The sequence below is a fragment of the Triplophysa dalaica genome, chromosome 21 (genome assembly GCF_015846415.1).
Source record: "Triplophysa dalaica isolate WHDGS20190420 chromosome 21, ASM1584641v1, whole genome shotgun sequence".
NCBI classification, from domain to species: Eukaryota; Metazoa; Chordata; class Actinopteri; order Cypriniformes; family Nemacheilidae; genus Triplophysa; species Triplophysa dalaica.
The window spans coordinates 8,104,362-8,118,852 of NC_079562.1; the positions used below are offsets into that span (position 1 = coordinate 8,104,362).

At 40.6% G+C, this 14,491-nt stretch overlaps 1 protein-coding gene across 1 annotated transcript; it reads right to left on the minus strand.

Moving 5' to 3' along the window:
* Nucleotides 1-108: 108 nt before the first annotated feature.
* On the minus strand, nucleotides 109-14,327 carry kdm5ba (lysine (K)-specific demethylase 5Ba). Its single transcript, XM_056734832.1, has 28 exons — nucleotides 14,177-14,327; nucleotides 12,987-13,185; nucleotides 11,383-11,460; nucleotides 10,926-11,048; nucleotides 10,561-10,731; nucleotides 9,575-9,703; nucleotides 9,348-9,441; nucleotides 9,197-9,264; nucleotides 8,946-9,104; nucleotides 8,550-8,669; nucleotides 8,313-8,471; nucleotides 7,948-8,129; nucleotides 7,670-7,832; nucleotides 7,433-7,552; nucleotides 6,806-7,000; nucleotides 4,669-4,850; nucleotides 4,421-4,545; nucleotides 4,165-4,315; nucleotides 3,974-4,088; nucleotides 3,532-3,887; nucleotides 3,086-3,224; nucleotides 2,816-2,995; nucleotides 2,578-2,730; nucleotides 1,927-2,340; nucleotides 1,755-1,845; nucleotides 1,473-1,678; nucleotides 1,092-1,361; nucleotides 109-996 (listed from the first exon to the last, which is right to left on the minus strand). Exons 2-28 carry the CDS (start codon nucleotides 13,137-13,139, stop codon nucleotides 874-876), a joined length of 4,419 nt encoding a protein of 1,472 aa, XP_056590810.1. The 5' UTR covers nucleotides 13,140-13,185; nucleotides 14,177-14,327; the 3' UTR covers nucleotides 109-873.
* Nucleotides 14,328-14,491: the final 164 nt, after the last annotated feature.

Here is a 14,491-nt window from a genome sequence, read left to right on the forward strand (position 1 = left end):
TCTCTGATAGAAATGAATTTAAGCTTTTGCTGCATGGTACCAATTTATGCTTTAAACATATTGAACTTATCTCAGTACAAATATATGAAAGACAAAACGTTTGAGAAATCCAGTATGTTCAGTATTTATATGTGAGAACAATTTAATTTCACAACTGAATTAACATCAGAAAGATCTGTTTTGTGAGTTTAAAGAAAGCCACAGTATACATCACAAAGTATTTTCACACAGCTTTTTCTTCTGCCTGCTACATCTCCCATCTGACAACCTACTTAAGGATTCTGTACAAACACTTCTAATGCATCAAGCAACAGATCAGAGAAGATTTCAAGCTACTGAAAATCAGGGTATCCAGCAGAGTTTTTGCTGGGATAAATAAATAATATTTTATATTATCAGACACATGTACCAAAACAGTGGGCTCCAAAAATAAGTTCAGACCATTTTGTCTAGTCCAATTATTACATTTGGTGTAAATATACCAGATCAATTTCATTTGATAAATTCACATTAGAAATGCAAAAGGTGACCGGGGTGAAAATAAATATGAACAAAATACATTTTGGGAAGCTGAGGTCCCCTACTGTTTTTTATGGGATGGAAACCCCTGAGGTACATCTATGCATCACGTTCTTTAAAGAAAATGTTATAGAAGGTAATCTTCAAAAATACAAAAAAAAACATAGCAGAAGAATCATACAGATCTTTGTTAACAGTCCTATCAAGAAGGCAGTAGCACCAAGGGAAAGGGATCGGTGTTCAGTAAGGAGGGGGATCGAAGGAGGATATCCATCTGGTGCTTTCTTGGTGCGGTAACTTGTGTGCAAAACGGGGAGCCTTTTTGACTATCCTTCAAAAAACAATTTTTGGTCCTCATTTGTTTATTGTGCAGCTGACACAGATGTAGTCCTCATTCTCAGCCTGCTCAGCAGACACTCCCACACAAACCTGGTGGAACCACTGGTTACAACTTCCATCACACTGGACCCAGTTCACCTGTGAGGGACAGGAAAGAGAACCTTAAATACTCAGACATGAACTAAATTAGTCAATTCCAGACCACATTACACTCCATAAGTAATAATGCTGACCTCGTTTCCTTCTGGCTGTTGACATCGCTTTGCAGAGCACACCGACCAATCCTCCTCAGAGTCTTCTGAATGTGATGGGTCAGAAAGAGAGTTGGAGGGCGAGATGGTTCTTTTCTCCTCTCTTCTCCTTTCTTTGCTCATTTTGGGCTTCTTCTTCTTGGGCTTCTTCATCTTGTCTATGGGTTGCCCGTCCAGGTTTTCCTTATCTAGACGCCGTTTACTGTTCTTCTCAACCTTCTCGGGTTCCCTACTGATCTCTGGAACTCCATCCTAGATGAACACGTTTTATCAAAAATGGTTATGCGATTTCCATAGGATGATCCTATATTCTAACACCTTTCATAAATTAAGAGCATTTGTAAGCTGTGACTGTTATCCCACCTGTCCTTTGCTGTGCGGGGGGCTCCTGTGAGGCGAACTTCGGTCTTGGGCAATGTGATACTGATGATCATGTTCGCTGCTCTGCAGGGAGTGTTGGGGAGGCGAAAACCTGTTGATCAGGTTGCTATAAAGCTGTTGGAGTTCAGGTAAAGTCACCTGCAGGAGAAGACCCTCCACCAACAGCTCCTCCAACTCACTTCTGAGGCCTGAGACATTTCAAATTATTAACACTCAAAACGAACAACATGATTGATCTTTTCATGAAAGCGTATTAAAACTTACCATCGAGAGGGATGCATGGCTGTAGCATGTAGAAAGAACCAATGTTCCCTTCCAGTGTGTGAGATGATACAATTCCAGAAACGTGTCCTGCCTGTGGGTAACCAATTTACAATGTGTTACAATGTGAAGAATGAACAAAAGTTGATGCCATTCATTGGATTACAGAACTCACTTTTCCATTAGGATGCTGTGTTGGAAGAGAAACCTGCTGCACCCTGTGTTGCCAACGCACTGTTCTTTCAATCACATATCGTAGGGCATCACCCTCGGGAAGCCGCACCCGAATCCGCTGTAAGGATGCCAGCAGGGGCAGCACCTTATCCAGAGGAGGCTTCTCTGACCGCTTACAGAGCGGGCATAACCACGGCTGTCCCGCCAGAATGTCGTTGAACCCTGGTACACAGCCACTGTGGTAGGCATCTCGACAGAGTTCACACTGGAGCATTGGGCCTGCATGAACGGTGTGACACAAGCACACTGTTGGGGCCAAAGAGCTGGGTAAAGACTGGAACTTGGACTCATTTGAGGTCCTTAAGATGAACAGACTCTCCAACTCTTTCTGATGGACATCACCCAGAGTGGCCATCTGTAAGACAAAGAATACACAATGGTGAGAAGAAACCGAGATGCTTTATAGTCCAAAACAATTATGACAAAGTAAGACTCAATAATAAAGTTTGCCTGGAGGTTTCGCATGCTTCACATTTTGTAGCTCTAAACATACACCCGTATATATGTATATAACGAAAAAGATTGAATAGTTATATATGAGGTTAAGCAAGCAACAAGTCTGATTTGTATGTAAAGTGGAGATGGGACGTACTGCTGAAGCTGTATCTTTGCTTGTGGAAAGTGCTTTTTCCACATCACAGAGGGAATCAAGTTTCACATCTGGTTTCTTGCAAGGTACCGAGACATCCTTGACTTTTTTAGACTTTGACTTCTGAGTTCCAGTCTCACACCTTGGGCACAGAACCTTAAAAAAAAACCTCTCAAATTAAAAACAGAAACGTCTATGTGGTCTATATATAAATCTTGAAAAAGACTGCAACTTGATCTACCTCAAGAAGAGAATGGGATGAGTTCCTTAACAAGAATGTTTTAGCTGCGCTTTCCTTCCAGGCCTGTACTTCACACACCAAACTTTCCAGCCGGGTCAAGGGTTCCAACATTACTGGAATACCTCTGGCTCTTGACACAAGTTCAGAAAGTGTAGCAAGAACAGGGATACGCCCTCCAACCTGTAGAAAAGAAACAGAAAAGGGTGAGATGCATCCAACCACAAGGTAAAAATGACAAAGCACTATATGATCGAAACAAGTGAAATGCACCTGAAGAGCATCTGCTTCTTGTATCCATTCTCTGGCCCTACTGACACAGTCTGTGAGCTCTAGACAGCTGGGCAGGTATGCTGGGATGCAGTCCACTTCCTGTATGGCTGCCTCAAGAGTTTCAATGCTATGATGCGGTCTAAGAAAAAAAAGAGTGTGGTCGTTGTAGACTAAAATGATTTTTACTCTCCATCAGATGATTTGACACCATGTTTGTTGATAGTAAAGGAACTTTATCATGTGGTCGAGCAGCCATCAAATCAATAAGCTCAAAACGCTCTACAAGCACATGCAAACCGCCAAACCTAAACTGCCAAAAGCTGCCTTCACTACTCACACATCTTCCTCATAATAATGTGACACTGATCAAAAGTGTCAAAGATCCTCTTTACTGTAAAATATGCATACAAACGTGTTACAAGTGACTCAAAACAAACTTCACTTACCTAGCAGTGAGCATGTTGTGGGACTTTTCTTCCCAATGTTCGCAGACAGTGAGCAGCTCTTGTAAGCGGGCCATGGTTCGCTCCACACATGCGTGAGGGGCCAGGCCCACTCCTTGATCTATGAGCCTCCTCATGCAATCTAAACTGAGGTTGGCCGGCTCATCGCTGGCTTGCTGAACGGCCTCCACCCAGCGGGCCTGCTCCATTCTTTGCCTCAAAACTGCCAGCTGAGGCAACTCCACATCCAGGCCTGCACCTTCATCGAGAAGGCTTTGGAGGGCAGAGGAACCCGACATGTCCTCTGCAAGGAGATCCAAGCTCTGTTGCTGGAACTGTTCGACACGACTTAAAAGCGCCTGTTAAATTGTAGAATTGTGATCAATATATCTTAGAGATGAGAAACAGCATATGGACATTAAAACAAAGATGTGCGGTTGGATACCTTTAAGAAAGGGGCCTGTCGAATGGTACAGGGCAGATCATACAACTGATTGACAAACGATCGCAGCTCTTCTATAGTGAGCTGGTTCTGAGACTTTCCCCCACCTGAGCGATACCTGTTAACAGAGTTAGATGCTACCACCTGATCTGGTTTAGATGGATTGGTAATTTAGAATGAAGAATCAAATGTACCTCGTCTGTCTCTTGCCGTTGAGAAGTTGTTGGGCCATTGAAGCGCTCCTCTCTGCATTCTGAATGACTTGACGCAGGTGATTTAGCAGGTCAGTCTCGGGGTACATCTTTTTCTCTGCTTCTACGATCAAGGAGCGAAGATCCTCCACATCTAGTCATGAAAAAAAAAAATATATATATATATTTTGGACTGACTTTCCAGAATTTCAAGATCATACACTATTTCAAAACTGTATTGAGTGTAGTCACAACGTACCACTTTTATTATCCTGATCTGCTTTCAAAATCTTGTTAACTTTAGATGCCCAGTCATCGTAGGACTCCGCACGAGACGTCACAGCCTGGAAATAGGGATTCAGTTCGGCAAGGGTGTATTTATAGCTGTAAAAGAAAAGGGTTAATTTGTAGAATACCTGGGAAATCTTTGAAGGAAAAACTCTTCAATTTTGCATTTGATTAGTTGCTCTTAGTTTTATTGTTGTAATTGCTTTTGCAAATACTCACTTCAGTTTGTAGCTGCTAGCAGGGCAGGAGCAGAGGTCTTGGATGTGGTGGAGACAGACCACCTGCTCGGGGCTACAGGGACAGGTGATGGCAGACAGGTAACAGGTGGTCCGGCACTTAGCACACTGCCGTTCCTCATCCGGCAGTAAGTCATAGTCAACCTGCTGGGAGTGCCACACACCCTAGAGAGATGAGTGAACACAATGGGATCAATTAGTAGACAGACAGACAGCATGCAAACACAAACAAAGGCTGAAAAGACATGAGACCTAACGGTTATTACCAAATAGGCAAGTTCAAGTACTCCTGTAGATTATGGTGGTTGTCATATATTTACATTAATGTATTTGACAAACGATTTTATCCAAAGCATTTATAGTGTATTCGTAGACTGGGCCACAAAGAAACACAGTATCAACTAATAAAAGGCAATCTGGGAATGGACAGGTTTAACACCTTTAAGGTCGTTTTCACACCTGTGGATTGATTGCTTTGTTCCGAAACCGGGGGTTAAATTTCTACAATGTTGCAATTTATTTTAGTTTGGATCGCATTCACAAGACAATATTTCCAAACGGACCACACTTTGTTAATACATGTCATGTGCGAGTGAACTCTCCTTCGATTGGTCAGAGTGCATCCGTTTACTTTCCAGGATTCCGCTCAAGGATGCCTTTCGTCAGGATTTGTCCTTTTCGTCCCCTGAACTGCCCGTCTTACGAAACGCATCTCTTATTTTAGTATATTGTTGACGGAGTTTCTTTGCCTTCGCGCAGCACTGTTCAACTGACCGATTAAAGCCCATTTGTTTTAAGCGCTCTTAAACAAAACTTTCAGTGTTTTTGTGTGTTCTGCAGAGCTGTTCGGCAATGTGTTTGTTTTCTGTGCCAGTGGACGTGACGACTGGCGGAAGTGGAGGTCACTGTGACAAAATAAATGTGTAAAAAATATGAGAGTTGCAATACGGATTGCTATTAGTAACCTTTCAGTTGTGGATGTAAAATATTTTAAATAAAACCATTAAAACTTATTGGCATACATTTCCGTTGGTGCACGTCAAAACCCAGATTATTCTGCGGATTCTACAATGGATCTTGTTGTAAAATGAACAGATACATACAGTAAAATCAAAACTGGCTATTACCCGCTTGCCTAGTTTCGGAGCATGAAATGTGTCGCGGTTGCGGAGAGACATATTCATTTGCACTCCTTTGCATATCTTCTGAATGCACATTTAGTGCAGTTGTACACATTTTAATCTTGACAATGTGCGCATGCAAGTTTTCCATCAACGAGTAGGAAAAAGTAAAGTTTTTATGGCATCTGAATAGGAAAGCCAAGATAGGTTTAAACAGTTGGTTTCAAATTCAATTGTTAGGACTGTTGAGGTTAAACGCGACTGACTGAAGTCGTCACTGGAACAAGAGCTTTTAGTATTGAACTTTCTTATATAATTTCAGTTTTCATTATTTACTGATGTTTATTTAAATGTTTTATACGCTGTAGTATGTCGTTTGACTTATGGATTTGTGCATTAAACACGGACAGATATTTCATCCTCATTTATTTCAGATATATTTCAAGTTGAAGTATTTAACAATTTGAAGTATTTAAATAAGGTCTATATTTCTCTTACACTCGTCTTGTGGTTGCTACACGCAAATATAATAATAAATACTTATTAAACATACAAATACAATAGGTTTCTAATGCTACGAGCTCGAAGCCTAAATATTATTTATATAAATAATATATTTTTCCCAACCACTGCACAAACCACTTTTTTTGTAAAAAACTGCCACCGTCACCATTTTACTTCTTCCCTGCGGTTCATTTTGGGAGCCCTAGAAAAACAATCCCCTCTGCGTCACGCAACTTTACGTAACTACCCCCGTTACACATTATGATACAGCCTGGTTTGTTGGGTCGCATGGCTTTCCATTGGGCCGGTCTAGCGAACCGCTCCAGAGTTTGTTTGCAATCGGGCCGAGACCACCTTGTTCAGCGGAGTAAGTGTTTTGGGGCGGATCCTAGCGCGATTGCATGTTCACACATGCCTAAACGAACCGAACCAAGAGAGAATACGCACCAGGTGTGAAACCCTTATGTGTGAAAACGACCTAAAATAGGCACCTACCAGCTTATAGGCTTTCTCACGAAGATCCTTCTCTTCTTGAATCATAATGCCCATGTCCTTATGAACAGCACAGGCCAGTTCTAACTCCAGACTGTCTGCCTTGGCGGCGATGTTACAGAGCATCTCATCATGGGAGAAAACGCAGTATCTGTTTAGAGATCGATAGTGCTCAACACACTTCCGTCCAAGAGATATCTGAAACACAAGACAGCATTTTAGTTTTTCCATTCAAAATAATATGAAATCAAAAGCGACCCCATCAAATTAAATATATTCTCCTGTAATATCTGTGTATGATAAACATATGCTCAATGTTCTAAAGAGGGAAAACTCATGCTTGAACTCATAATTTGTAATGGAATAATATTAGGCACGATTTTGTACAATGTTGAGGTTTTCAGCCCTCATTTCAACAAACTCGCATTTGATCTGGTTCCACTGCCGAACGTACCTCTCAAATACACAAAAATAAAATCAAGGTCCCTCCTTCATTTTTTCTTACTCAGAATTTGAAACATGTGACATCGCAGATGAAAAACAGGTTGCAAATGGCAACTCACACTAACTTCCATAGTTTCTGACAACGATGTTCATGTTGCATTGATTATAATATTTAGCGGCCGTTACCCAGTCTGCTGTGCAGAAATTGACAGCCTCAGCAAAGTTAAATCCTTGGTTGAATCCGCTGTGATAGGCCCTCGGGAAAGTAATGACAAACTCGCCAGCACACTGGTTTGTACGGTAAATCTATAGAAGACAAATATATGAGTTAATCGATATAATGCACCTCACATGCAGAATAAAAAGGCCAGTCTTCTGTGATTAATGGCCTTTGTTTCTTCTATATATCCAGTGGGAACACACCGGTACTCCATGATCCATGAGGATATTTGGATTCATAATAGTGACCAGCTGGTGGAGAAGGTCTGGCTGAGACTCAAAGAGCTCGGGAGCCAGGTTCTTCATCACTTTCTCCAACTTCTCAGCAGCGTAGCCAGGAGCGCCATACCACGTTTTTGGCTCTCCCCTGCAAATCAACAACAACAAAAGCTGAGTGGAGATCAAGCATCTAACAATCACTGCAAGTAGTGAAAGAGAAGGTTCATATTGCAGTTTTTTTATATAAAGAAAGAGTTGAATACCAGTGCAGATAGTTGATGGAATAGCTCCAGTGGTCTTCAATATGCCAGCAGAAGGAGGAGAAGCACATGCCCACGTAAAGCCATGGGAGCTTCATCCCACAGATGTCCGCTGTGACATGAGTCAGCACAGATGCTTCCAGTACTGGCATGTTGTTAAGGTTCCAGCCACCTCTCAGATAATCCTGGACAAAATGAAATGTGATTGTTTTAATTATTCATCAATACTGCACCAGTAATCTGTAAGCTTTAAAGACTGCAACAGGATTTCAATTTAAAAGATATGAAGGAGAGAAATTAGACCCTGCAACATGACCAGGATTTTACTGGGCGCTCAAATTGCAAGGACTTCAGAGCAATTTGGTTACCTCCTCCTCTGGGGAGACTTTGAAGGTGCCGTTTTTAACAGGGAAGCCACTTCCAAAGTCCTTGGAGGCGATATCCGCCCCATACTCCACGGTGACGTCCTCCTCAATGGTGCTTACCAGTCGCCAGAACTCCTTTTCCACTAGCTCTGTGGGAACCATCTGCCAAACGAAACAGCCAGTCACTCAAAGTGCAAGGATAAAATAATTTATATTTGCGTCGCAGAGTAACAAACATACATGAACAGGCATGTTGAAGTAGTCGGACTTGAATGAGTCCGCCATGTCCCCGAAGGTGCGGAGGGTGTAGTCTCTAGAGGCCTGCTCAAACCCAAACGCCACTTGTGGCTTACCACACTCCTATAAGGAGAATATAAAAGCAAGTGTTAATGATTGCAAACTTGTGCAGTGTAAATGCAAACGTATAATAAAAACAACCTCTTTCCCTAAAGAAATGCCATCTTTGTTATAATGCGTACCTGGAGACAAAATTCGCTTCTCAAAATGACCATATGACTTTGATTAAGAAAACGCCACACCCATGTAAATGTCACACGTGTTCAAAAACAATCATGTGACAAACACATAGATATACACCATACGTTTTCAGATGTACGCAGTTGGGGAGTGGCTTACCTGAGCTAGGCACTTGGGGCACCTCCAGTCACCTTTGGGGACATCATGAAGGGGAGGGATCAGGCAAAAGGTGTGGTAACTGTCATCACACCCATCACAGAGCAAGAGTCTATCTTCATCGCCTCCACCCCTACACGCCAAGCATATATATTGCTCCACCTATGAGGAACAATGAAATAAAAACAATCATTAGCAAAAATGAAATGCAGGGCATATTTTCTGCAACATAAACTGTCCTCTGTGATTCTCACCTTGGATTTTTCACCCTCAATTGTTGGCTCAATGGGTTCTTGTTTCACCTTGATTGGTATTTCTTTCACTTGAAAGGATATTGAATGTAAATAAACTTGTGGTAAATTAGTTTAAGTGATTCAGTAGAGAACAGGATATTTGAAAAAACACCTGGTTCCTGTTTTGTCGCGCACGACCCCATTCTCCTCCTCAGGTTAGGCTTGTCTTCACACACCTCACCTTGTTCTGATTTAAAACAGCGTCCCTATAGAGAGAAAAGCTATTTTTAAAAGACATTACGACTATTGAGGTATTGCTTTGTATTTAGGTATAGACTAGAGAGAAAAAGATTAATAAAAACAACAGGTTCAAATGAACCAGGTCCAAAGAAGCATTACCTCTGTCCGCTTGGCTCTGCGGGCAATAGTGCAGGTTTCTGCTGGTGTGACTGACTGGCGCTGGGGCAGATCATGGGGCTTATACTCCTTGTCTTTGGTGTCATTAGTCAGAGTCGGCTTCAAAGAGTTCTATTGTACAAAGAGATCACAAAAATGTTAACTCCATGCCTGACGAGTGACAAGCACCTATATTTGCAATAAATAAAAAAACATACAATTAGCATTTTTATTTGACTAATACAGATGCATAAGGCTACATGTACATAGGCACTATATGTGTGTGCACATGGCTTCATTCTTATCCAATTAAACAGAGTCACATGACAGCAGGGTGGACATCATTAAAACAAGTAACAGTCAGAGGCCGGGCACATCACCCCTAGGGTATTTAACATGAGGTAAAAGCAGCAGCCATGTGGGTCTAGAGCTCAGGGCTCAATGAACGAATTCACACCCCTTTATGGATGGGGGGGGGGAGGTGCCATGGGTACTAAATACATGTACTGTGTTACAGAGAAAACAGCTACTGAAGCCATAGAAACAGAGACAAGCAGTGTGCCAGACAATACTACAACCAACAAAGTTGACAATGTTCAAAAATATAAAGAAACAAATCACACATTTGTATTTAATGCCCTTTATAGCAGAGTGTTCGGAGGACATTTCTATATAAAACATTTGTGCATAACACCCATCTTATTTTTTAAGGCTCAGTGAATTTACACTTAACGTATATAATGAAAAATGAAACTAGGACAGTTTTCAACAATGTTAAATAAACCGGGTCACTATTTCCATTTGGATACAATTAGAGGCGAATCTGTCAACAACAACAAAACAAAGAAAGCCTGTCAACAATTAAAACGAACAATAATCTACAAGAATGCGCCATAAAAAAGAACAAGTCAGAAAAATGTAACAAAGTGAACAGAACTAAAAGATAAAGGAACAAAAGGGAAGTTATGCAAGTTATTTTGCAGCCTCACCATAAGATTAGCTCCTTTCTGGAACAGATAGTAAGGATAAAGAATCCTCTCAAAATGAGCACGCAAGTGAGAGCCAACAGCTTTACCGGGAGCAAAACCCATCTTCATTGCAATCTGAGTCCATCTTCGGTCCTTGCAGACCACTTCAAAGCCTCCCTCCTCCTTGACAAGCTGGACAGAGACAAATGCAGAGGTGTCACTCCTCATAAAAAAACATGTTTATAGCCATATTCGATTTAAAAATGGCCTCTGATCAAATATGTAAATGCACTTTTGAACATTTGTAAAACTTGCCTAAGAAACGTACCCAACATTACATTAGCATTGCATATCCAAGCGTTTGTTAAAGAAAACCATAGACCCACCTTGTAGAGCACATATAGATCCAAGGTTTTGCGCTCGACATGAGGAATTTTCAAGGTGCAGCCCTGCAGCTCCCAGAACTTCGCTATCTGGTCTAGAAAGTTGAGTTTCACTCTGGTCTGGGCCTAAGAAACAATACAACACAAATGAAAAAAAGAGTGTTATATAATTCAATGCAAGTCTCATTGGATAAAAGCGTAAATGCATAAATAAATAAAATGACTATATATAAAAAAATCCAATAATTTGCTAGTTGAGCAAGCTTTTTGCAATACAATGTTTTAAAGCTTTGAACCAATGACCTTTTTTCAATTTGACAAAAAACCCAAATCTTTAAAATAAGACAAAGGCCACGCCTGTTGCTTAAACATTGGGGCTGGACTTAAGCCCCTAAATAAGACCACATGAATATGTATGCAAACACAAAGTATCTGACAAGCAGCAGGAGAGAGTCCTTACCTCTAACTCATTGAGCCTTTGAATGCGTGGGGTGAAATGCAGTCTGTCCACATCACAGGCAAATGGTGGTTGCCATCCCTGACAAAAAAAAACCCCACATAGCTTTAGCTTTTGTGTTAACTGTCACACATCTAAAACCTAAAGCATATATAAATGTATTGATGTGTATCTTTTTGAAGTAAAACAAAACCTGTAGCCCGTAAATATCATAGTACAGCTATAATATAACGGCTTATAAAACACATCAAAGTGATAGCACCATGTTGAAATACAATAGCTTATTTTTTATAATCTGTATTGCTGTAGATGTAACCCAAACGTAGGGGTGATACAAACACCATCATATTAAAATCATATTTAAATTCTAAAATCGATTATAAGAATATTTGGCATTGTTTTGAGGACAATTGCATTCTATTTGAATATCGTTAGGTACTAAAATATCAACCACAAAGGCAGTATACTTATTATTAGGATGGATACTGGTGACGACAACACACCTCTCTTTCTTTCCACGGACGCCGTATAATGGTGTTAACAACTATGGACAAGGCAAATCCAATAAAATGTATAGCCACGACAACAACGTATGCAACAATGTAACGTGCACGTTTAATACGCGATCTGCATTGAATTTCACTTCTCGTTATTTACATGGAATTTCGGTTTAAATGGCCAGATGGCAAACCAAATGCAAATCCTCATGTCGAACAACATGGAGGACAACGGCGAAGACCAATTACCCTCCCGAAACTTGAGCAGCAATTTTTTCATTTTTGTCCCAAGTTTAACCATCAACTCATTTATATGATAAGCAACATAAATGTGAAGCGGTTTCCCACTGTTTGCAAGGAAAAGTGGCCATCGTTTATTCAAGTCAATCTATCCGAATCACTGTAACTGTGCAAAATAAATATTTGTTTGACCCAAGTTTTGTGTTAACAGCCATTTTTTAACTGATTTGTATTAACATCTAGAATCCAAGTTAAATGTCATATTTTAGTCAAATGTTTAAACGTTGAAGTGAAAAATAAAAGGAAGTTGTTGCGTGGCGTAAATGTTGCACCAACAGTTCAAGTTACTAGTATAAAGCATTCGCAGAATGTTTTAAAATAATCTATGATAAACTCGGGAAAAATACATGGTTTTGAATTTCAAGTATAAAGGTTTGATTTGGACTGTATGGGTGGATGCCTAACGTTACTAAATAACGTTGATTTAGAAGACAATAACAGTCATTGTATTATGTGCTCCAACACTGTCCATCAATCAAATATGTATTTAAAGTATGTGCACAAACTCAGATTTGACCCCCAAATTATCAATTTAACTAAAACTACCTTTCTATGAAAGTAGCTAATGTTGTTGTGGTGGGTAAAGGAGTAGCCACACGCGAGCATTCACGCATAGCTAGTAGCTGCGCGCACACGCTCACGCACAGTTACGAACGTTCGCAATGGCTGGAGCCGCAATCCGCCATGTTGAAAAAACCTGTCTTTAGAAAAGTGTTTCGAGATTTAACCGAGGGCTGCAATCTACGAGTAAAAACACTATGTAGACCTGACTTTCATTTGACAGTTCTGTTATATGTCGAAGAAACTTACCGGGGGCGGTCGGATCTTGCAGATGCCAGTATTTTCAGCAATTGGACGTATTTTGTTGATGAACCCAAAAGGGTCGGCAAATTCCTCCCAGCTGGGCTCAAAGACAGGGCACTCCGGTGGTGGAATAAACTCGTTGGGTCGTGAATGGGTCATTCTGGGGAACTTGATCCAAATGATGACATGCGGAAACTGCAGTAAACTGTTTGAAGTTGAAGTAAATGTTTTAATTAGTCTCGAAAATAAGCCATATTAAAGAATGATTACACCTGAACTCCGACAATTAACATCCTCATCCACTTTGGGAAACGTACACACAGACGAAGTGTCGATGTTACAGTGCTCAGTCGTCTTCCGCTTTCAAAAATAGAGACGCTGCATTTTCCCATCTGACATTATCATTATACATTAAATGGGTGATTAAGAAAAATGTTATTTGCATATTTCCTAAAGTCATTTTAAGTAAAAAAATTTACCAGTACCGAAGTTTTTTTTTTAAATAAATGCAAGCAAGACCTTTGTTTGTGTAATGGTCAACAACGTGATTAATAAAAGTACTTTATTCAACAAACATTTTTTAATAAATCAAACAACGTAGTTGATAGAAGATCGGACACACGTACATGTCGACAAAACTCACCCAGAAAGCGTCCCATTTTATTCGCAAAGCTCAGGAAAATGCCATTGTTTATTTTTCTCTCCGCGAAAAGCGTAAAGTAAACAAATTAAATAACAGGCATTGCGTCCAACAATCGAGTCATAAACTGTATTTCAAACTTACATATTAATTCAATATAAAAAATCCCACTTTTAAGTATTTGTGTGCTTTGACGTCCGTCCAAAAGTAAAGCTGCTATTGAATTAGAGAAGTGACTTGCGCGGATTGATGTGCCATAGCTTAGAGAGCCTCATTTTCACCGGAACTACTTCTTTAAATGGACTCTTTTAAGTTACCCACTCGGAAGTAACATATGTTGCTCGGGGACGGCGGTTAGCATTAGCTTTCTTGGTCCGCTTGAAATCGAAATTCACGATTCATCTCACACACCGCGCAATGTGGTATAAACGGTGGTCTCAGACCACGTACTGATATAAGCCGTGTGGACTTGTACCGTCACATGACCCGAATACATAACGCAGCAGGATCCTTCAGCGGAAAATGAAACGCTGTGCCAAGACAGAAAGTATCTCACCGTGCCGGGGTTGCAGTTGACTTTTGTTTTTACATTTCTTTGTGTTAGGGGTCCATTAACATCCACTGTAGCGGTCCATGCAAGCAATATCTACGAGCACGTACCACACGTCAACTCGGAAGTCTTGTCGCCCCCTATAACACAGGACAGATATGCCCGGTTTTCCGATCCGCCTATCGGTGGAAACGGCCTCATTTATTGTACAAGTGAATAGTGAGGTGTGGCAGTTCCGACGTGATGTTTTACGAACAAATATTAAGGCAACTTACTGAATAAAAGTAATAATCGTTTAAACAATGCCTTTGTTTCCTTAGC

Coding starts and splice junctions, on each gene's coding strand:
- kdm5ba (XM_056734832.1), bottom strand. CDS start 13,139: ATGACCCATTCACGACCCAACGAGTTTATTCCACCACCGGAGTGCCCT. Junction 7,833..7,947: donor TCCATCAACTATCTGCACTG/GTATTCAACTCT, acceptor GTTGATTTGCAG/GGGAGAGCCAAAAACGTGGT. Junction 1,846..1,926: donor CACAGCATCCTAATGGAAAA/GTGAGTTCTGTA, acceptor GGTTACCCACAG/GCAGGACACGTTTCTGGAAT.